The sequence below is a fragment of the Lonchura striata genome, chromosome 16, assembly GCF_046129695.1.
Source record: "Lonchura striata isolate bLonStr1 chromosome 16, bLonStr1.mat, whole genome shotgun sequence".
Taxonomy (NCBI): Eukaryota; Metazoa; Chordata; class Aves; order Passeriformes; family Estrildidae; genus Lonchura; species Lonchura striata.
In genome coordinates, this window is record NC_134618.1 from 9,186,799 (window position 1) to 9,209,633 (window position 22,835).

The following is a 22,835-nucleotide window of genomic DNA, read 5'->3' on the forward strand; positions in this document are numbered from 1 at the left end:
AGCATTCTTTTAATTGGTTTAAAACATCTTGTTAATTCTGCATATTTGTTTGTTCAGATAGTATCTCAGATTTCCTGCTTGAGAAGCTAGTAAGCTTTTGATGATAATGAGGTAAATTTGCCATTGCAAAATACAAAGCTCAGAACTTTGAGGCTCTGCCAAGTATTGTGCTCTGTTAATTATTTTTTGCAATGTTGTTTTTAGGTGGCTCAAATGAAGAGCAAAGACAACAGAATTAAGCTGATGAATGAAATTCTCAATGGGATTAAAGTTCTGAAACTTTATGCTTGGGAATTAGCCTTTAGAGAGAAGGTATTAGAGATCAGACAGAAAGAACTCAAAGTCCTCAAAAAATCTGCTTACCTTGCTGCAATGGCAACCTTCACTTGGGTTTGTGCTCCGTTTTTGGTAAGTGAAACAAATTCAGAAGTCTTCTCTCGTTTGTGGGATTGTGCTTTCCAAGGCAGCACTTGAGGATTTCTTTTGGTTTTTGTGTTCTAATGAGTTGAGCCAAAATGCCCTCCAGAATGGTGGGTCCTTGAACACTTAGGGGTCCACTTCTTTGTGGAAAGGCACTACTGTTTGCTTTGAAACTCAGTAACATCCAGGTTGGTTGTATTCTAGAAGTTAATGGCCAAAGTATTGGAAAATAAAAGACTCCTCTGCTTTAGTAGAGTACTTGAGGAATCTAAGATGAAATGTATGGTCAGATATAGGAGAATAAAAAAATGCCTTATTTGAGTGTGTTTCTGAGCAGCAGCAGGTCCTTACCTAAGAGTTCTTGACTGAATGGGATGTTGGGCTCCAGGAGTGTCTCTGGCTGGGATTCTCCCAGCATCTGTGTAAGAACAGTATGATAGAGGCAAAACTGTTGTGTAATGTGAGAGGGCTTCAAATTCTTACTTGAAGAAAATAAAAATTCATGATATGTGAAGCATTCCTCCTGTGTTTGTGGTTAGCTTACATTTCAACTAATACTAGGGAGAGAAGAGTGAGATCACATCAAAATTGCTTCAGACACTATTAGAACGAGGGGCCATTGCTCTTGTCTGCAGAAACAATTAAAAGCCATGACTACATTAGGATAAAATATGTGCTGTTCCAGTTGAAGGTGTTTAAGTGTACTTTCCAGTCTCAGATTCCTTCCCTGCAAACATTTTTAGTGTTTACATTATGCTCGGGGCATGATGAAAGGCAGAGAAGCAGCGCCCTGAGTGGGAAGCATCAGCTGCATTCTTCAGTGAATGCTTTTCTAAAAGAAGTCTGAGATTATCTTAATATAAATACATTATTAAATGAAATTTCTAAATAAAACCCTGCAGGTGGACTCCCTAAGGCTGTTCTTTGGAGCCTGGGAGGGCAGACTGGTGTGATGTGCAGCTGTGTCCCAGCACACATGGGGGATGTGTGGCCCTGGCTCTGCGGCGGCACAAGGCTGCTCTTCAGCATCTTGTTGCTTGGATTTTTGGTTTTTTTTTTTTGTATGTTTTGATTAAAAAATTATTGTAAGGGCCTACTTGGAAGCACTTTTGACCTTCAGAACTTTTATATCCTCTACTCCTTCCCGTTTGCAAGGCCAGGGTTTTTAAAAGCATTGTTTAATATCAGTGTCAGGGACCCGCTGGCTTTGCATGCCTCCCCTGCTGCCTTGTGTGCTGCAGAGGGTGCATTGCAGACTAACTGCTAGCACAAGAGTGCAGACATGCTGCTTGTCAGGTTATTCTTTGGGCCCAGTCTTGTTTTTGCTCTCCATGGGAGGGCTTTCTCCCTGGGATGGGGTTGTCCAAACTCAGGGCTGTACAAACAAGCTACTGTACAAGGCACAGCTGAGTCAGCTGCTGCACCCGGAGCAATCCACGTCTTCACAGCAGTCAGATTTGTTAACAGAAACACTGATGTCTTCAGTGCATGCTGTGCTTAGATGAGACTGTTCCTTAGGTGGGGAGCTAATTATTTCAAGTCTTTTAGGAGGGAGGATGCCAGAAGTTTATCTATCTTGATTTCTTGTTTTAATTGGCAGTCTGTGGGGAAAAAGGCTGCTGGATCTTGTGATATACTGAGGTGTTAGGGTATTATCATGCAAGATAACACTATGAAGGGAGTAGCTGTGAAAGCAAACGTCTGATTTTACTTAGTTTGCTTTATTTTATTGTAAAATATTACATACATTTAAAAAAATGAGTGTATGGATTTTTTGAGTTATTTTTATAGCTTATGATTCATGATAACAATGGCTCAGGGTAATTTTCTTGTTCAGTATGAAACTGAAATAGTTCACAACAGAAAAGGCTTCATCTTTGTCATGCAATAACATTTCAAGTTTCTTGTCCATGATAAAGTGGGCTGTATTTGGAAATCTAGGGTTGTGGTAGTCTCTGCAAACTATAAACCAGGTTAGTATTGGGGTGCTTCTAACTTTTCTGTCCATGTATGTTACTGATCCGATGTCTGATACTTTGAGGAGTGTCTTAAAACTGAAAGAAATAATGAAAAAGGACCAGTGATCATTTCTCTATTTCCCTTCTGCTGCTGTGTGGCCTCAAATAGCCTGGGTCATTCATGGTTTCATTTCTGCTATGTGAGGCAAGGGAACACTTAGCTCTTTTTAAAGAGGAGCCATCAACTTCTTTTTACAACAGCAGATTTTAATCATATGTTTGTTTTGAAAAAAGTGTTGTCAGGAACGAAAAGTTGCCAGAATATTGCTCTTTGATTTGTAGTCTGATTCCATTTGTCACACTGTGTACTCCTGACTTGGTGGCTTTAAGACATGACCCTCACTGTAGCCTTTACCCTTGGTTTCAGGTTGCCCTGTCCACATTTGCTGTGTATGTCATGATAGACAAGAACAACATCTTGGATGCTCAGAAGGCCTTTGTTTCTCTGGCATTATTCAACATCCTCAGGTTCCCACTGAACATGCTTCCTATGGTCATCAGCAACATAGTAGAAGTAAGACTTGAGTCATCACCAGGGGTTTTGTGTGCAGGAGGAGGCCCTGGGTGGAAAGATTACATCCCCCTGCTTAGAGAATGACCCCTGGGGAGATGTGGCCACCTCTGGAAGGGACCTTGCAGTTCTAGTGAATAATCCTAGCTATGGTGGATAGGTGTTCCTTACATCACCTGCATCTTGTGGGTTGGGAAGTGAAAGTTTGGCTATCCAAGCAACTATGCAGTGGATTTAAGGAGTCCAAAATAATGGTATAGTGTGTATGTGGCACAAACCAGTGAGCACTTAAATATAAGGAGCAGAGTAGAAATAATTTTGCATCCTTTTTCCATGCAGGCCAGTGTCTCCTTGAAGCGCCTCAGGGTGTTTCTGTCTCATGAGGAGTTAGATCCAGACAGCATAATCAGGGGTCCCATCAAAGGGGGTGAGTTTCTTTTCCTGTTGCAAATCAGTGTGTGCAGGTTTTGGGTGGTTTCTGTTGCTGTCTAAAACAAATTTACTGCATTTTTGGTGGGCTTTGCTGATAAATTTGAGACAGAGAACAGAAAAGAGTTTGTAAAATGGAAATTATGTGCAGGTTCTTCTTCCTTCTCAGACAGTTTTTCCTCTCCACAACTGATTTGCAGCTGGAGGTGCAGCTGATATGCTGCAGTGGGTATCTCTGTGTACCTCATGTTCATGTGCCTCCTGGGTCCTGAGTGAGGGTAACCTTGGGACCTCTGCTGTCTCGCTAAATTCAATAAAAGCAGAACACAAGTTTTTGGCAAGCAGTGGGTTGTTGTTTTTCTGAAGAATTAACTTTATACCTGTGCCCATGTGTGTTTGGATTGACTTTGGATTGTGAGCAGTTTAGCTGCTTGGTACTTTTATAAATATGAGTTTTTTCTTTGCAGCTGAAGGATGCATTGTTGTGAAGAATGCAACATTTAGCTGGGCCAAAACTGATCCTCCTTTGCTGAACAGGTAAAGTTGGTGCTCTTTTTTTCCATTCCATAATCTTGCTGCACCATATATTATCTATATTTGAATTAAAAAGTACCTATGAAGAACAGTCTGTTGCCATAAAGAAAGAGAACAAATAACATCAGTTCTATATATTTTTTTTAATTGGGGCTTTATGAACTAGAGGGGTTTACTGTTTATTGCACCTATGGAATGCATAAAGGGAGGTAGCAGGAGAGGTAGGGATCAGGGAGGAGAGAGCTGCGGGGGATTTCAGCTCCGGCCGAGTGCTGCAGATGGGCTGAGCTCCATCTAGAGGGTGCAGCCAGCTCAGCCCCTCCTGTTGGCTGTCCTCAGGCTGCATTGCACTGCCTGGTTCTCCCTGCACCCTGCTGTGCCTCACCCCGGGCTGCAGAAAGCAAACAGTGATGCAGCTGCAAGCTGTGTTTTCCCTCTGCCCTGTTCCTTCCTTAACTTTGGCTGCTTGTACTTGGGCCTTAAATGGCAAGTTCTCTGGGACAAAATTTGCTGTATTTACATTTGTGTTCATAGAACACTTGAGAGAAGTCTTAGCAAGATTGGGTCACAGTGCTTTTTTCTTTATATTTTATTCCCCTTTTGACTAGTTACCATATTATGATCTGTGTTCTAAGTATGAGGAGAGCTGGGTGCTTTCTGAGTGAGAGGTTTGTATTTTCAAGCAGTCACAGTTTCAGTACTGAGGCAGTATTTGTAGAGGGTGTTCACATTGCACCTGGTTTTACATGGGCAGTTCAATTGACTGTTTAACTTCTGGGGTGTGCCAGTAAGCAAGGCTGAATTATATGCACTTTATTTCAGCATTAATTTCACTGTTCCTGAAGGCTCCTTGGTGGCTGTTGTTGGTCAAGTTGGCTGTGGAAAGTCTTCACTGCTGTCTGCATTGCTGGGGGAGATGGACAAAAAGGAAGGCTACGTGGTTGTCAAGGTGTGACATGTCAGGAGAATTGTTCAGCTCTTTGTGGGTATTGCCAGAGGGATTCTAGATTTCCAAGTGGTGTGAAGAGGGAAGAGACTGTCTTTCAATGAATGCACTTTTTAGCCTGCTTTCCTGGCAAACCATGTGTATGCCTTAGCTTGCACTCTGTGTAGCTGCCTGGTAAGCCTTGACCCAACAGCATCCAAATCTGTGTCAGATTTAGCCAAATGAAACAGTGGAGCACTCAAAGCTGAGTGTTCTGGTGAGTCTTATTATCAGCTGGGCATGAGATGGGGAGACCCTGGTACATATTCTCTGAAGAAGAGCAGTGCTGGGCTCTACTTTCTCAGACATCAAAGAATTACAAAGAGAGGGTGCACCCAGACATCTGAACATGGGAACAGCTGCTGTTGCAGTTTGTTCTTAGACATCAGAGCTGCACACAGAGCTAACAGAGAAAAAATGGCCTGGAAATAAAATTACTTTAAGAGCAAAACAAATCTGTTGCATTTACAAGTCTGTAGTGTAGGCTTGGCCACCTTCAGAATTGTTGTGGAAAAATAAACTAGTTGAGATCTGAGTCACTAACAGTGCAGAAAGAGAAGACAGAACTGATACTCAAAGCAAAATGCTCTGCATTATCTCAGTCTCCTGCTTTGAAGTGACTTTTATATGAAAACCACTTCCTCTTTTTTCTGCAGAGATCTCTTGGCAGGGGTGCATTTGTTAAACACTTGCATTCCAGATTAAACTCTTTTGTGCAGAACATTATTATAATGATATGAAAGAAGTAATGACTTTTGACATGTGCAAACGTCCTCTAAACAAATGTTTCCTCCAGGTTTATGTTAATCGTATTTTGTTTGAAGCCCTTTATTTTCCACCAGTGCACTTTGTTACATTCACTTGTAGAGAGGATTATAAAAATAACATTTTGGAGGAGGCAGGAGCCCAAGAACTGCTTTGTTTGGAAATGACCTTAGGTAATTTGTGAGGTGATTAGCACTGCCTGCCTCACAAAGCCCTGCTGTGCCTTGACTCTCTGTGCAGACTTGTAGTCTAAAATTCTGACCTTTATTTTTCTTGTAGGGCTCTGTAGCCTACGTTCCTCAGCAAGCCTGGGTCCAAAATGCAACCCTGGAAGATAACATTATCTTTGGAAGGGAGATGAGTGAGAGCCGGTACAAGCGTGTGATTGAGGCTTGTGCCCTGCTGCCTGATATAGAGATTCTTCCTTCAGGAGACAAAACAGAAATTGGAGAAAAGGTATTTTAACACCCACTCCACTGTAACACTGCTATTGATTGTAGTTAAGGCTCTGTGACTCTACTTTATCTCAAAGTCGTATTGAATTTAAACTTTCACAGCAGGAATCCTCTAGAATCAGAGGCAGATTTGAACAGTGTGTTTTCCTTCTCTTTAAGCCTCAAAGGAGAAAAACATGTGCTCAGTTACAAATAGAAACAATTAAAAACTGTAACTACAAGATGGTTTTATAAGTTGCCACGGTTATAGAGCAGAAAAATATATAGAAACAAGAAGAGGGAATTCTTCTGAACACTTCAGTTATGTTCAAAATAAACAAACACCCCTCCAACCCCAATCTCTCCAAAAAATCTGAATCACAATCCACAGAAACAGTTAGCAAAAGTTACCTTGGTTACCAAAGCAGGTGTGGTGTGGGATCTGGGATGGATGGTGCAGTGCTGTGGAGCAGGAGCTGGTGTCTCTGTACCAGGGGCTGGCAGGGGAGGGTGGCTGCTGGGGCTCTGAGCTGCTGCTCTGCTGCTGGGACCTTTCTGTGCTCCCAGCTGGCCACAGAGCTGACAGCCCCACGGGCACTAAAGGTGCAGCTTTATCTTCCTCGTTGCTCAGCAGTGGGAACACAGTTTGTTTCTTAAATCAGAGGCAGCACTGCAGAAATACAGCTGAGAAGAAAAGCAGCCTCTGAATGTACAGAGCTAGGTAGGCCAGTCAGGGTTAATTGCTTTTCAGGACTAGCAAACATTATTTTTTTGCTTTGGCTAGCTTTTCACTGCCAGTGAGAACAGAAGAGATGTGCTTCCCTGCAGGAGGATTGTGACTGATTGTTTATGCTCTTGTAGTGAAATTATTTGTGGAGATCTGTTTCACGCAATGTTGAATTTCCTCTGATTTAAATAAACCACCTATGACTTGTGTCTTTCATAAACTGTAGCAAGACATCTTCTTTCAGCTGTAAATAAAGGCTCCTGTTCTCTTGTTTCCTCAGGGTGTGAATTTGTCTGGAGGACAGAAGCAGCGAGTCAGTCTTGCTCGGGCAGTTTACTGCAATGCAGATGTCTATTTACTCGATGATCCTTTATCAGCTGTTGATGCTCACGTTGGGAAACATATTTTTGAAAAAGTTATTGGACCAAAAGGAATCCTGAAAAATAAAGTATGTCATAATGTCTCTAGAGAACGCTTTTTCCTGGCTGAGTTCACATGATTCCAAGTTTGTCAAGTTGCATATTTGGACTTTTGTTTCTAACACTGAAAAATGAAAAGATCCTTCTGCAGTTTTTAGATGACTTTTATAAAGCACTGACACTTTTGTAGTGAAAGGTGCTTTGGTTTCTGTAATTCAAAATTATTTGATGGAAAAAATTGAGATAGTGTACTCTTAAAAATGCTGCATGCCTGTTCCCCATTACTATTCTATTATACACAGAATTCAAGCAGTAAAGAGAGGTAGTCTAGCCATGGTATTCACTAATCTGAAATTACAGAAATCCTTTATTTCTCCTTTCCCTTTTAGACTCGGGTTTTGGTAACCCATGCAGTCAACTATCTGCCTCAGATGGATACAATTCTGGTAATGACTGATGGAGAAATCTCTGAGATGGGCTCTTACCAGGAGCTGCTGGAGCAGGATGGGGCTTTTGCTGAGTTTCTTCGTACATATGCTAATGCTGAACAAACCATGGAGAACAGTGGTAAGCTCCCTAATAAACTCTCTTGATGTCTGTCATGTTAATAAGGGAGTCCTGTTGAAGGGAGACCAGTAGTACTGATAGGAAAGTTAAATTACCATTTCTTGTGATTGCCTATGTAGGTAGAGGTGCTTATTTCTTGAGGGTGTTGAAGGTTGTGAGGTTAAACACACATTCTTTCTTAAAATCAGGAAAATGTAAAACAGATCTGTAGTAAAATTGCCTCTCAGTAGAAAATTCAGATGGTAGTTAGTCTGCATAAAGACCAGCTGGGGTTTATACACCCTTCCTGTTATGATGTGTCTTATGCAACTTAATTCCTTTGGGGATGGGGAGAAGGAGGAAGCAGCTCAGTGTTCTAGCTGCTGTCCTTGACTTCTGCTTCTGCTTTACAAAACAGCTGTAAAGCTGCACTGGTACAGGAATACACTTCAGATTTATTTTCTTTTATCTACAGACAGTTACAATATTGGATTTTAATAGGGAAACTTAGTCTCTGCCTGCAACCTGTTTTCTTCATGGCTTGCCTGTGGTGATTTCCTGACACTCCTGCTGAGAAGTGCCAGGGGTGCCTGCACTGTGCTGGCTGGGTGAAGTTGGTGACATGAGTCTGGGAGCAGATGCTGAGTGCTGCAGAGAAGGCTTTGGGAACAAAGAACCTGCTTTTTGCTTTGTCTTCTATTGAGAAAACCATTGCTTCCTTCCCATTTCCTAGAGGGATCACAGAGGTGTTTTTTGGTGTGCTCCTTGGCAAGGAGCTGCCCCTGGTGCTCATCTCAGGGTTGCCTGTGGGATGTCTGTGATGGTCTGCCTGCCTTGCCTGAAGCTCTTCCATCCAGCCTGGCACCAGACTGCTCCTGGGCTCTGTGAGTGGGCAGGGGTTGTTCCTGCCTGTGCAAGGCATCTTCTCCTGGCTCCCTCTTACAAGCAGTTGCATTTGGGAGCCAGGTTGGATCTGTCATCTTAAAGTTCAGGCTGCCCTGCTCTGGGCTGGCATTCCCCTTGGAAAGGTCTCATGGCAGTCCCAGTTGTTGCTCTGAACACTGGGTGCTGGTTTGGGTGGATGCTCTGAATAACAAATACTTCTCACTGTGGGAGGAGATTCTGTGGGAGCAGAACCAGGTTAACTCCTGGGTATTTTCTGTAGGTGCTTCTGTAGCTACTTGGGGCACAATCAGACTTGTTGAAGTCTTCAGCATATGTGAAATTTGTAGGCAAAATAACTTTCTCTGTGCTTTCTTAGGCAGTTAACAAGTTAACTTTAATGTGAAGATTTGCCTCATTTAATAATAGCCTTGTTCTTCTAGTCTTTGTCTCCTCCCATTTTCAAATGTGGCAAAGTAGATCTCGAAAGCCTTTTCATTAAACTAAATTACTTTATTTTTCCATTTAATTACTGAACTTTCTTTTGGAAAGTGAGCCAGTGCTTTATCTTTTGCCATGATTCTCTGCAGTTTTCCAATAAGAGGCACTTTTAACTTCAGTACCACCCTGGTGATCTGGAGGGGATTATCACAGGGTTGGCCTATTTGCAGTGAATTTGTTCATCAGTTCTAGTCAAGTGATCTTCTGCCAGTGGTAAAAAGTGAAAAGTAGAGGCATTGTTTGTCTGATTCATAGGGATACTATTCATGTTTATTGGATGTGTAAAAGGTCACTATTCCTGGGAGTCCCAGGCTCTTGGATGAGCACAGCAGAGTGAGATGGATCAGGCTGAGTTGGCTGGAGGGTATCTGCACACCCACTTTTAGGGAGGCTCCCTTATGTCTGAAGCTCTGTGTTGGCAGCCTGAGAGCACAGTGGGTTGGTGCTTTCTGGCTGGAACACATCTGCTGCTCCAAGGGTGGGAAAGCCTCTCCTTCTAGCCAGCCCCTGAGGTTTGGCTGCAGCTCTGGTCCCTCCCAGCCTTCCTCTCCCTTTGGGCTTCTGAGGGATCCCTCTGCCTGTGTGTTGCACTGCTGCCTTTCCATCCTCAGCTTCATGGGGTTTCTCCTCTGTGTGGGAAAACTGAGCTTGTGGCTTGGAATTAAAAATAGGTCCATTTCAGCAAATTTGATTCTGCCTTGGGTTTTGTGGCTTAGGTTATTCTACTTGGATGTGAGGTTGTAAAGATTGAAAATGGTAGCGTGTATTCTGGAAAAAAAGTTAATTATATATGCTTTTAGAGTCAGATCCTTCATTAGAAGGAACGATTCAACCTCTGGAAACAGGTAACTGTTTTCCATGTGCCTTTATATTAGTGCTTGCCTTGGAGTAACATGAGTAGCTGCAGTTTATTTACAAGCGTCTGAGTCATTATTAGAAGAATTTTATCTGCTCAGTAGGAGGTATCTGCATGGTTTGCATGTCCTGAGTTGTGTGAGCTGCAGCAGTTGGGGCAGCCTGTGGTTAATTCAGCAGCAGCAATTCTGTACCTCAGAGGCTTCCATGGGGAAACTTTAAATTAGCTTTGTAGGTACATCCCGGACCTAGAAATGTATTGAGTGTACCCAGAGAAGCATCATTCAGGCTTGAGCCCTGAGCATCATTCAGGACTGAAGGTCCCTTTTGTTCTCAGAGGTGTATTCAGTACTCACAGCTGTTCCTTTTACCATTTCTGGGTGCTTTTTACAGCAGAACCCTTTAGTGGGCTTGTACCCTAAGTGCTTATGTCAGATTTACTATGGCAGTCTTGAGCACTTTTTTGTTCTCAGAGCTGAATGCAGTATAGCAAGAAAACTTCATAGCCTACATGAAATCAAATTTGGGCTTTTAGGGGTGGATGGTTTATTTGTGGTTTTGTTTTCTTCAGCAGTGTTCTGAAGCACTCTGTTGCTGGAATGCTTGCTGGTTTTCATATGGGAACCTTTCAAAACAAATGCTGTCAAGTGCTTAAAATAACCAGCAGTCCCATCTTGGTTTGATCTTACTCACATAAATAAGAATTAAATAATTGAACTTCTTCACATTTTCTGTGTTTTGTCTTTTTAAAACCATGCTGAACGATTTATTTTTGGGTTTTTAAAGTAATGAACCAGTATTCAGTTTCCAGACACAGAAAGGAAAGCAGTCCACACTTAATGTGTTGATGATCTGTTTTATGCATATATTTTGCTTTTGTACAAAATCATGAAAATGTCAGGCTCTAGATCTACACAAATCTTCTTTAATATCTTTTGAGTATATTCAGGTCGATACCTTTGCATAAACTATGCATAGATCCTTCAAAAATGCAGAACTCTTTGTTGCAAATTTTAAATTAAGTTCCATACATGAAAATAGAGTTTCATTTACTGACAGCTAACTCTTTAGGAGTCTCACAATTGGTTTTTATAAGGAAAATTGGCATAACCTGAACCTAGTTTTATCATGGCACTCTACTACACTGAATTAAATTGCTCAGAAAAGGTTACTGCTTCAAGCTGACAAGTTTTCTGGAGTGTTTTAGACACTTATCCCGTGTGTGCTGCATCTTAACACAAGCAGGATGTTGTGGGATAATGATTTGTGGAAAGATCTCCTGCTTAAAGTCATCTGATTCCTGCAGTTGCCTGAAACACCAGGATTTTGCACGTTTCTTCTTGCTCAACTTTGCAGGAAGACTCAAAGTTACTAGCACATGGCTGCTATTTTTACAGCTTCACTCCATCATTTACAGAATGTCTTCTCATTGCATTTTAAAATAAAAATAATTTATAACTAACTATGTAGAAGCTGTGGTTTGAAAAAGTGGCTGGAGTGTTGAGTTTGTTTCCATGGAGTGGGTCACATGTGACTTGGTATTGCATGTTTGAACATAAAATATGTCCTCATAATTATATTACATTATTACTAACCTACATTTGCTAGAAAAATAATACTCCCTGTTTTGGCAATTAACCCTGTTGGGAGTTGAACTGAACTTATTTGTTCACCTAGTCAATTTTATGTTATTATCTGTAAATACTTGTGCTCCCTGCTTTGTTTGCACGTTAAGACTGCAACTGGCAGTTAGGATTGAAATGAAATGCTTGTGCCTCTTTGCCTAACCATTTTGATATTTACTTTTTCATCCTCTCAGATACAAATAGTCCATCTGCAAAGGAAGGGAAGCCTATAGAGAATGGAGGCCTTGTGAACGAAGCCACTGGAAAGTTGATGCATAGGTGTGTGGTTTTATTTTTTTTTTCCTCTTGCCCCCCATCCATTCAATCCAGTCACTTAGATGTGGATATGCAATAATTTGATGGTTATGGTATTTGTTAGAGGGAAAATACATCCTGCTGGACCCAGCAGCCTGAGAAAGGCAAAGCTGCTGCTGCTCTGGGATGGAAGTGCTCCAGCAGGCACCTGCAGCACCCCACACACACAGAGCAGCCCGGGGCCTCCTCAGGCCAGCAGGACCAGGTTTGCTGCTGGGAATGCATCCTGTGTGTCCATGCAGGCTGCATCCCTGCAGTGCCTGGGCTCAGTCCTTTGTGTCCCTGGGAGCTGGCCCTGGCTGCTGCATTTGGACCTCTGGGGCTGCAGCCCCACTGCAGCTGGCACAGGCTGTTGCACGTTCACATCTGCACACACACAGCTCTCGTGACAGTCTTTCCATGTGAGGAAACCCTTGTGTTGTAGCGAGATGTTGTGGGTTTGGCTTGCTTGTTTTATTGGCTTTTGTATGTGTTCCTAAGGCTTCTGCATTTTACTGCTGTCAGAGGGGATGAAGTGCCAAGTGCACCTTTAGTCTGAGCTAATGATGCAGCTGCTATTCTTCTTGCAGTCACTCTGATTACACCTTTCCAAAACCATCTCCTGGTCTATGCCTCATTCTTATGGTGCTCTAATAGTGCCTCTGTTCTTATGGTGCTCTAGAGACACTGTTTCTGGAAGCTGGTGAGTGCCTGGGAGTTAAATGGCCTGTTTTGAGTGGAGTGTGGGTACCCTTTTCACACTCCAGCAGCTGCTGTGCTGATGATGGGGTTTGGAAAGGCTGGTCTTGATGGTCACAAAGCATTTGTATTTCTGGAGTGATTGTGCAACCAAGACTTCTTTATCTGGTGACTGTTACTTGCACCTGGACATGGGTACTTGGGAATCAAATGCTGTCAGGGAGGGTTGGGAGAGTGCCCTGAGGGGACAAGGGGGGGCTCCAGGAACTCTGGCCCATGATGGACATCTCCATAGGAGTGAAAAACACTGACTTGGAGCTGTGGATTGTCAAAGCCTAGTTGTGAGGTAGCACCTGTCCTGTGTCAAGCTAAGATTAAAAAATAAATGTCTTCAAACAGGCAGCTCAGTAACTCTTCAACATACAGCAGAGACACTGGGAAGCCACAGCACCAGAGCAGCACAGCAGAGCTGCAGAAGCCAGTTGCTGAGAAGAATTCCTGGAAACTGATGGAGGCTGACACAGCAAAGACTGGGAGGGTAAGACTCCAGTTCCCACCTCCTGTGCTCTAGTTCAGTTTTGTAAAAATCTATTTCAGAAGAAAATGACCTCTGAAGACCGTGTAACTGGTGTGAATTCTAGAGTGAATTTTTGAGCTTACTGCTTGTTGTGTAATACTTGCTGCTTGTTGTGTAATACCTGATGGAAGTGTTGCTGTGCCCTCTGCTCCCAAACCTGAGCTCCATGTTTGCCTGCAAGAAGAATGCCAACACAAAACTTGTGTGGGATGATAGGCCTGACCACATCAAAGTGTGGAAGGAGAAATGAAAACTCTGCAGCTATTTCTTGGAGAGAGGTTGTGACAAATTAGGTGACCTACTGAAAACTGCCCTTCCATAAGGAGCTGCAACTGAGTCAGATGAATTTAAGCCAAGTTTCCACTGTAGACATAAGCATTTAATCCCAGGATACCCAGGGCTTTTTGAGAAACCTGAGACTGAGGTTCCTGGGAAAGTGGCAGTTACAGCTCCTAGCCATGTTGCTGGAGTCCAAGCTTGGATTGCTTGTTGTTGGTTAAAGATAGATCATAGGATACAAGCCATGTGGAGCAAGGGTTGGTTTAAAGGTTTTATAATTTTGTGGCACAGAGAGCCAGAAACTGGAACTCCTCAGTGAAGTTTTTGGCTCTGCTACTGATGCTCTGTGGTACTTCAGGCAGGTCCCTCCCTACTCCTCCCCTCCCTTGGATGACAGGGAAGGATGATGTGTGCCTGCCTTGAGGGAGTGTTGGATTTGGCATGTGTCCACAGAATGCTTTGCAGCTTGTGTTCCCAAGCAGTGGCTCTCTGGAGTGCAGCTGCTGTGTTTTCATGGCCTCATGGAGGGATACTGACTTTAAATAGGTGTTGGACAAGGGGGAGTTGCTGGTTTTGAAACTTAGCTGGAAAATTTGTATTTCTTTTTGTCTTCTTTCTTCAGGTAAAGGCATCAGTGTACTGGGATTACATGAAAGCAATTGGACTCCTAATGTCTTTCTTGGCCATTTTCCTCTTTATGTGTAATCATGTAGCCTCCTTGACTTCCAACTACTGGCTGAGTTTATGGACAGATGATCCTGTTATCAATGGGACACAGCAGAACACAACTCTCAGACTGGGAGTATATGGAGCACTGGGGATTTCTCAAGGTTTGCTTGGTCTTGTGTATTTTAAGACTTGCTGGTTCAGTGTTTTTAATGCTCTTGGTGCCTGCAGCAGCATTTTGCTAAGGATTTGAGTGTGTGTTTTCATAGGAAAATGAAAAACTTGAAAAAAAAAAGCAAACCAACCTATACAATTATTCAGTTACAAAATGTGTTTTTCCTTCCATTTGTAAATGAAATTTCTCAAAGTGAGAAGTGTTTTGCTGGCTGATGAGTCAGAACTGCTGACAGAACACCTGATCTGAGAAGAGTCCCCTTGGCCTGTCAGCAGAGTGTGCAGGGGCTGTTTGTCACAGAGGCTGTGGCTGTGCTGCCCCCCTGAGCCCCTGGCTGGGGTTTGCTCTGGCTGCTTGTGGCTCCATCCAGGGCACTGTGGGGAGTCTGCTCTAGTGATGTTTTGTTTTGTGTCCTCTTTGGGGTTTAGAGTTTGTTTGCCATGGAACCCAACACCCCAAGTACCCCACTTCAGAAGTGCTATGAAAATCCCACAATAAAAAAAAAATGGCAAGGGCAAATTCAGTCATTTTTGCTCAGGGAAAGTGTTCAAATATTGCACAAATTTTACTAATAGAGAAACAATGAAAGGAATGTGGTGTCTTGACTGGCTTGATTTTTTTTATACTACTTGACATATTTGCTGAGTCTACCTGAAGCGAACCCAAGTTCTCAGGATTGTTGTACTAATGCTGATGCTAAATGATGACAAAATGAGGAAAATGTTTTGTGTGAGAGGTGGCAGCAGTTAATAATGAGTCTCCTTTTCTAGGTATTGCTGTGTTTGGCTACTCAATGGTTGTGTCAATAGGAGGAATCTTTGCATCACGACACCTGCACCTTAACCTGCTGCACAACGTGCTCAGGTCTCCCATGAGCTTCTTTGAGCGCACTCCCAGCGGGAACCTGGTGAACCGTTTCTCCAAGGAGATTGACACCATTGACTCCACCATTCCACCCATCATCAAGATGTTCATGGGCTCCATGTTTAACGTGATTGGGGCTTGTATCATCATTCTGCTGGCCACACCTATAGCTGCAGTCATCATTCCACCCCTGGGACTTGTCTACTTTTTTGTGCAGGTGAAGGGTGTTACCTGGGGGAATCAGGACCAGCAGTCACATCCTCTGTTATTTAAGGCTGTTCTTACCCTGCACGAGGAAGGATTTTTATGTGTTGGATTTGAGTCATGCTTGACTGACTGTGCTTTGCATGGTTTACTGATAATCTGATGTTAGCACAGCATTTCCTTCCTTTGTCAACTGTAAAATTACTTCTGTGCAGAAGTTAATCTTTTAATACCTACTTTATAAAAATGTCGTTAGATTTTGTGGCAAATTTTGCACAGCTTGTTGCTCAGAGCCCAAATATGGAAAACATGGGCTTTTCTGAGACTTCTTTCCAAACATGAAAGTAGTCTTTAGAGGTGTATGTGTGTGTATTGCTCATGTGCCTGTTTCATCAGAATATTTTCTACAGAGCAATAGAGTGGATGGCAGCCTTTGATTTTTGTCCTGTGTGGGCAGAGTGTGCTTGCTTCACTCTGGCTTCACTCCTAGAAACTGGGAGAGCCAGCACAGTTCAAAGAGAAGGAGCTGGGGTTTTACTTTGGCTCTTGGATTCATAACCTTTTGGCTCCATTAGTAAACCTTAAAGTGGTGATATGTGTGTTTGATACTGTTGAACTAAACTTGCTGATAAAAGAAAGAGGAGAAAATGGCTCTAGCATGAGATGGGATGATTGGCAGTTGTTTAAAGGCAGCAGAGTGTATGTCATGGTACTTCAGGCCCAAAATGTTGGGAAAGGTGTTGGGGTATTCCCATGCGTAAGTTGAATCTGTCACTAACAGCCCAGATGGCAGGGAGCTGTTTCTGGTTCCCCTTGTCTTTCCAGACACAGTCTGGATGTAACCAGAATTGTCATACTCTGATTTGCAGAGATTTTACGTGGCCACGTCGCGGCAGCTGAAGCGCCTGGAGTCCGTGAGCCGTTCTCCCGTGTACTCCCACTTCAACGAGACCCTCCTGGGAGTCAGCGTCATCCGAGCCTTTGAGGAGCAGAAACGCTTCATCAGGCAGAACGACATGAAGGTGGATGAGAATCAGAAAGCTTATTATCCCAGCATTGTGGCAAACAGGTACCAGTGGGGCTGCAGTGTGGAACAGCAGTTACCTGGGCAGGACATGGATCTGCTGGCTCTGCTCCTTACCTGTCTCAGCTCTTGGCATGCTTGTCCAGGGGAGGGAAGTCTGTGTGGATAAATCAGTTTCAGAGATGTTTCATTCAAACTTCTGTGATGAAATTAAAATTACTTCTGAATCTCTCACCTTTCTGAGAATTCCTGCCTTGCTTCTGGGTTATATTATTTTAAAAGTTTTGTTTTATTGATTCCTGTGTTCAGAAAGCAGTTGTAGTTAAGACAGGAATTTATGCACCTGAAAGAGTCATTAATTTTGGATGCCTCTAGATTCACACACTGCTGAAGCAGAACCTCAGACGTCTTGCAGTGCTTGTGTCACTAGCAGGACACACGTGCCAATCTTACAAACAAAGATGTGTAACAGACCATTTGTTGTCCCCACCTCTGATCTCTCTGGGTGAAGTACTGGAAAGATGTGTTTGTGCCTTGCAGGTGGCTGGCAGTCCGTCTGGAGTACGTGGGGAACTGCATTGTCCTGTTTGCAGCGTTGTTTGCAGTGATTGCACGCAACAAACTCAGTGCAGGGCTGGTTGGCCTCTCAGTGTCCTACTCACTGCAGGTAATATTGCCTTTTCTAAAAAGAGCAAAACCTCTGAGTCCTTAGACTGCATCAGAAAGTCAGAACCTTGCTGTGGCTTTTGATGGAAAACTAATATAAAGAACATAGAAAATAATAATTACAAATGGTATCTGAGGAGATGCTGGGAAGTTTCTTCTTTGCTTTCCCGGTGTGAGATGTGGCTGAAGTGTCTCGTCCTGTGCATCTTAAAGGCATTTAGGCTTTCCTCCTGTCCAGTACTGATTAGCCAAGATCTTGGCCGTGTTTATGCATTCCATGAAATTGCAGTGCTTTGGTTATTCCATGTTTTTCATTTATTGCAGGTAACCTATTCAGTGTAAACTGCTCTCTGACTGCTTTCCTCCTTGCAGATCACAGCGTACTTGAACTGGCTGGTTCGCATGTCATCTGACCTGGAAACCAACATTGTTGCTGTTGAAAGAGTCAAAGAATATGCTGAAATGGAGAAGGAGGTACAGTGAGCTGTCCACCCCACTTGTGGAGGCCAGGGCCCTGTTCTGAGGTCTCAGCTGCCCACTGAGTGGGCTGGAGGGTGGGACAGAGCTCAGGGCTGTGAGTGCCTGCCAGGGACAGGCTGGGGGCTCAGTAGGAAGTTCCTGTTGCTGCTTTTGTGGTGTACCTACTGGTATTTACACAGTGCTATTTAGGAAATGTGCTCTTATGTTCAAGGCTAAGCAGTAGGGTAGCACAAATGTTTTGGTTTCCTAAGATTCCAAGCATCATGTTTTTGTGTTTCTCTTTTTGCACTCCGTATGGGGAATAAAAAGGTTGTTTTGTTGTTGTTGTTGGTTTTTTTTTTTGTTTGTTTTGTTTTTTTTTGGCTCAAATAACATTATTCATTTAATATGCAGTTGTTCCCTTTATGGTTACAGAGTTCCCTGTGTTTTCTCTTTGCCCTGCCTGTCACTTGAACCTGACCTGAGTCACTGTTTTTGCATTCAAACATTATGAAGACCCTTCCTAGATTTTTTTTTAATTATGTTCTCATAGCAGACCAGTGTTTATACATGTAAAAGCCTTTTGTTTGGCAGTGGCAGTGAATGCAGTGAGGTGTGTTTTCTCACCCCTGTGGGAGGTTGAGGCAGCAGCTTTTTACCATCTGACAGATGTTTTAGTGCATGGTCTGAGCCTAACTGCTTCTAGTTGCACGTGTGGCTGCTCCAGAGGTTCCTTGCCATGGTGGGGTGTACAAACAGGTTGTCTGAATCTGTGCTGCTTGCATGATTCTGCCATTGGCAGGAGGGAAGTTTATCCAACAAGTGAGACTTGAGGTAGTCAAGCCCTTGGCTACTCAGACCAGTTCATCTGTCTTGAGCCAGCTCTCATCTCCTCATCACAGTTCCTTTTGCAAATTATCCCCTAAGCAGGATTTTTCTTCATTGCAATCTGAATCCTCTGAGCCCGTGTTGGTTGAAGCAGGAGCTGATCCGAGGTGTTTGTGTGGCTCTTGCAGGCTGAGTGGAGCATTGAGCAAACAGCCCCAGGCAGCAGCTGGCCTGAGGAGGGGAAGGTGGAGTTCCGAGGGTACAGTTTGCGCTACCGCGAGGACCTGGACCTGGTTCTGAAAAACATAAATGTCACCATCAGTGGGGGTGAAAAGGTAATGACTGAGTTCAGAGTGGAGTGCTGAGTTCACAGGTCTGCATGCATAAGCAGAAGAGAGGTTTAACCCTGTTCTGTTATGTGTCTGGGGTTCTTAACAATGAGAAAAGCTTCTGTGGAATCAGGCCTATTGTAACTGCAGATGTTGTGGGTTGTCACCTTTGCAAGGTGTGTTCTGCATCAGGGATAAAGAAACAGTTATGTGGGGCTACCAAGTATCATTTGGCCTGGTTTCATTGGGAGGTGAGGTTTATCCTGTTTTGTCTCCCCTTCCCAGGGAATTTTGCTAATTTGTTTGCCATAAGCAAAGAGGAATAGGTTGCAGAGCGATTAAGTTAATTTTCATCTCAGGAAAATAGCCTACAGTAGATGAGGAAAGCCTGATCTAGTGAGGCAGAAGTTTCAAGGTGGGACTGCAGGAAATAATGGGACTTCAGAGCACATTCTCTGGATCTGGCCAAGTTGATCTGTGTGTTTCTCCTCCTGCTTCCTTGCCCAGTCCTGTGTGGATTCTCTGATGTCTATTAATAGTGTGGTCTTGCACAGCAGCATAAAAGGTAGCTATGAGAGATCTACTATCCAGCTTCCTTATTTGTGGTAACTGGACGCTTCTCCTGAGTGCATACTTTGTACCTACAAATATGGGCAGAATGCTGCCTCAAGTGGTTAGAATGGACAGATGGCAAGAGGTGTATCAGCCAACCAAAGCAGAAATATTTTATATTTGAAAATAATTGATCAAGACTTCAGTCTTAACTGGGAAGTAAAACATGCAGTGTGAAACTGGATGCTCTTGGTGTGTGGATAACCCCAAAAGTATGATGATGTGTTGGTTTCAGTGGAAATGCTTTAACCCTTTCCCAGAGTAAGTTGTTCTTGTATTTCTTCCCAACAGATTGGAATAGTTGGAAGAACAGGAGCTGGAAAATCCTCACTCACTTTGGGTTTGTTTCGGATTAATGAAGCAGCTGAAGGTGAAATTATTATTGATGGGATTAATATTGCCAAGATAGGGCTCCATGACTTAAGGTTCAAGATCACCATCATCCCTCAGGTAGGTGCAAAATCCTGCCACTACCTAAACTTCTTTGCTCTTTGCAGTGCTCTTTCCATAAAGTACTGAGGAGAAAGTTGTTATTCCTCCTCTGATCTGTGCTATGAAATTTAAGTCACTTCAGCTTTCCCTTTCATGGACTTGAAACAAAGCTTTTTTGCCTAGGCTGGTTTCAGTTTGCCTGTGCCAGGTAACAAGTAGGAACTTGGCTGTGGCTGAGCCATGTTGTGGAAGCAAAACCTTGGCCTCTGCATTCAGGAGCTGATCACTTACACACTACAGACAGCTCAGCCTGAGTGGGAAGGGCTGATCCCAGCTGAATACCTGCGTGGGATCCCTTTGTGAACTGGGCAGAGTGTGTGCTGTCAGTGCTGCTCTTGCACAGAAACCATCCCAGTCTAGCCCAGCCAGCTGTGGGTTTGATTGTCATAAACATTTGGAAATACAGCTTTATGAGCATTGGGTTTAGTCTCAAGTGTTTTTGTTTCATACTGTGTAGCCTTTATTGCCTGTTCTGATTCAAAGTAAGACTGTAAAATGAGATGTTTTCAATTACCATTACAGCCACACTGGCAAAAACAAGTGAGCTCACTGTAGAAGGTTTTCTGTACCACCTATTTTGGAAATCCGGGGGGGACTTTGCTTTCTCCTTTTGATTGTTTTGCATCAGTATTTCCAAAGTAGTATTTCTTCCTGTCTGAGAAAAAAAAAAAAAGGAATAATTCCATTCATGCTGCAGCCAAAGAGTTTTGAAATATTTACAGATGGTTAATTCCCTAAGAAGTGAAAAGTTGACCTGGTAGTCCCTGCTGTCCCTTTTTTAGCCTAGAGGTCCAGTAAAAAGAAAGTTGGCTGGGGTTTGGGTGTTTTGGTTTGTTTTGTTGGGTTTTTTCCCTGAATTCATGAGTTACTGACTAATGGAAAGGTCTGGACTGCAAGAATCTGCAAAGGGAAGGGTCAGGCCCCCCAGAGGAATAAGGAATAAGAGTGAGGGAGAATAACTCTTTATTGGAAAAAAAAACAAGCCCTCATTCCTAAATGTAGTATATTAGCTTGTTATATTTACATTCCTAAAGTATATTAGCTTGCTTGCAACTGGATCTGTACATGTTTCCTTTTGTTATCTAAGAAATATTTGTGGAACACTTGCCTTGTTCTGTGTCCATTATCATTACCTCTTTCCATGACCAGGATCCAATATTGTTTTCTGGCTCTCTGCGTATGAATCTTGATCCTTTTGACCAACACTCTGATGAAGACATTTGGAGGTCTTTGGAATTAGCTCACCTGAAGAACTTTGTATCATCCCTTCCTGATAAACTGAATCATGAGTGTGCTGAGGGTGGTGAGAACCTCAGGTAGGTTAAAGAAAGTGGGTGCTGAACTGAATCACAGGTGTGCTTGTGAGAGTTCTAATGCCCCAGCCCTGTGTGAGAATCTGGGGAGGCAGCTGGAGAATTCTTAATGAGTGACCAGGCAATCAAACCAACTAGGTTTTATTCAACATGTCTTTAGCTCTTGAGTTTGGGAATTACAAATAATGTTTAGAAATACTTAGAATGCTGGGAGGTTTGTCAGCTTGGGCAGCCTTGGAAAGCATTTAAGCAGCAGCATTATTCTAAGGAAGCTGTTCACTTGCTATTTGCACCTTATCAGGGTTTTAAATGTTCAGTTTGTAGAAACCATGTAAAGTCCAGTCCTCAAGACTGCAGTGATGCAGTGAATCAGCCTGATGCAGTTATGCTGAAACCACTTGTATTCTCCTACTACATTGCCAGGACCTCATTTGAGGGGGATGTAGTTTCAGATGCTGTAGGGAAATAGTAAGACCCACCTTATCTTTAGAACAAGGAGTTGCCAGGTTTCAAAATGAATACTAATGAACACTCTAAATTTGTTCTGACTTCTCTCCATGCTCCCGTCCCATGTGTGCAGTGTGGGACAGCGCCAGCTGGTGTGCCTGGCACGAGCTCTGCTCAGGAAGTCCAAAATCCTGGTTCTGGATGAAGCCACAGCTGCTGTTGATCTTGAAACAGATAAGCTCATACAGTCAACTATAAAGTCTCAGTTTGAAGAATGTACTGTGTTAACTATAGCACATCGTCTGAACACTATCATGGACTACACGAGGTAAGGTGATGCTGCTTTTACCTTGCTGGCTGTGTGACCTGCACTGTGCTCCACTTCAATGGCAATCTTTGTGTTAGTTGGGTGTTTACTGGTTTGCTTTTAACTGCTTCTGCACAGAGCTGCTGGAATCCCTGTTTGGAGGAGTAGGGTGTGTTTGTGTTCTGGCTTGTGGTAGCTGTGCTTGGTCTGGGGAGCTCCTCTTGTCCCTCTGTCACACTGCTGTTGTGCTGTTCCTGCCTGGGCAAAATGGGAAGGGGGGAGAGGCAAGGACAGCAGTCTGTTCCTGGGTCTTGCCCTAATTTAGGCACAGACAGCATAGGGAGTCCAGAGGGGCAGATCCTGCCCTCTGAAGTTCATTTGTGTTCCACTTTCCATCACTTCCATCATTTCAGGTTATAGTTCACAGAGCCTCCCTTGTGCTTGGCTGCCTTGCTAAGGTGTGCTTGAGGGCCAAGTTGTTGTCTCATATTTCAGTTTTAGACTCTCATCCCTTTTATCACAGAATGGCAGAGTGGCCACTGCTAGGATTTCAGTGTACTTTTGTACCTCTGTGCTGTCAGTGGTGACAGATCAGAGAGAGGAGTGCTGCCAGCTGGGGAACATCCAGCAGCCCCTGCCTGGAGCTTGGTGACCATCTCTGCAGTGCCTTGCCATCCATGGGGGGAGCTGGAACAGGCTTTTAGCAGTGAGCTGACCACAGACTTGGTGGACTTCTTGTGCCAGCTGGATGTTTTTGTTTGTCACAGAAGCTGTGTAACAGCAGTAGGTGTGGAGAGGTGTTAAGGGAAGGTAATCCCACCACTTGCAGGCCATCACACACCTTGACAAGAAATGCTGCCAGGTCACTTCTGGCTGGCTCAGAGTGCAGTCCAGAGCCTCCTCTGCAAGAGGAGATGGGTAACCATGTGCTGTGCCTGCAGATGGCTGG

General features: G+C 43.5%; 1 protein-coding gene across 2 annotated transcripts in view; it reads left to right on the forward strand.

The window, feature by feature from the left end:
* Nucleotides 1–22,835, forward strand: part of ABCC1 (ATP binding cassette subfamily C member 1 (ABCC1 blood group)) — a 47,106-nt gene that overhangs the window by 22,556 nt on the left and 1,715 nt on the right. The window contains exons 12-31 of one of the 2 annotated variants that reach the window (XM_021539818.2): nt 205–408; nt 2,806–2,952; nt 3,289–3,376; nt 3,846–3,915; nt 4,735–4,861; nt 5,942–6,118; nt 7,104–7,271; nt 7,632–7,809; nt 9,972–10,016; nt 11,846–11,930; nt 13,044–13,182; nt 14,123–14,330; nt 15,112–15,422; nt 16,279–16,478; nt 16,974–17,100; nt 17,472–17,573; nt 18,575–18,721; nt 19,619–19,777; nt 20,969–21,135; nt 21,713–21,907. In XM_021539818.2, coding sequence (XP_021395493.2) covers nt 205–408; nt 2,806–2,952; nt 3,289–3,376; nt 3,846–3,915; nt 4,735–4,861; nt 5,942–6,118; nt 7,104–7,271; nt 7,632–7,809; nt 9,972–10,016; nt 11,846–11,930; nt 13,044–13,182; nt 14,123–14,330; nt 15,112–15,422; nt 16,279–16,478; nt 16,974–17,100; nt 17,472–17,573; nt 18,575–18,721; nt 19,619–19,777; nt 20,969–21,135; nt 21,713–21,907 — 3,044 coding nt within the window. The remainder of the gene's footprint in view (nt 1–204; nt 409–2,805; nt 2,953–3,288; nt 3,377–3,845; nt 3,916–4,734; nt 4,862–5,941; nt 6,119–7,103; nt 7,272–7,631; nt 7,810–9,971; nt 10,017–11,845; nt 11,931–13,043; nt 13,183–14,122; nt 14,331–15,111; nt 15,423–16,278; nt 16,479–16,973; nt 17,101–17,471; nt 17,574–18,574; nt 18,722–19,618; nt 19,778–20,968; nt 21,136–21,712; nt 21,908–22,835) is intronic. The other variant, XM_077786852.1, reaches the window with a different exon arrangement.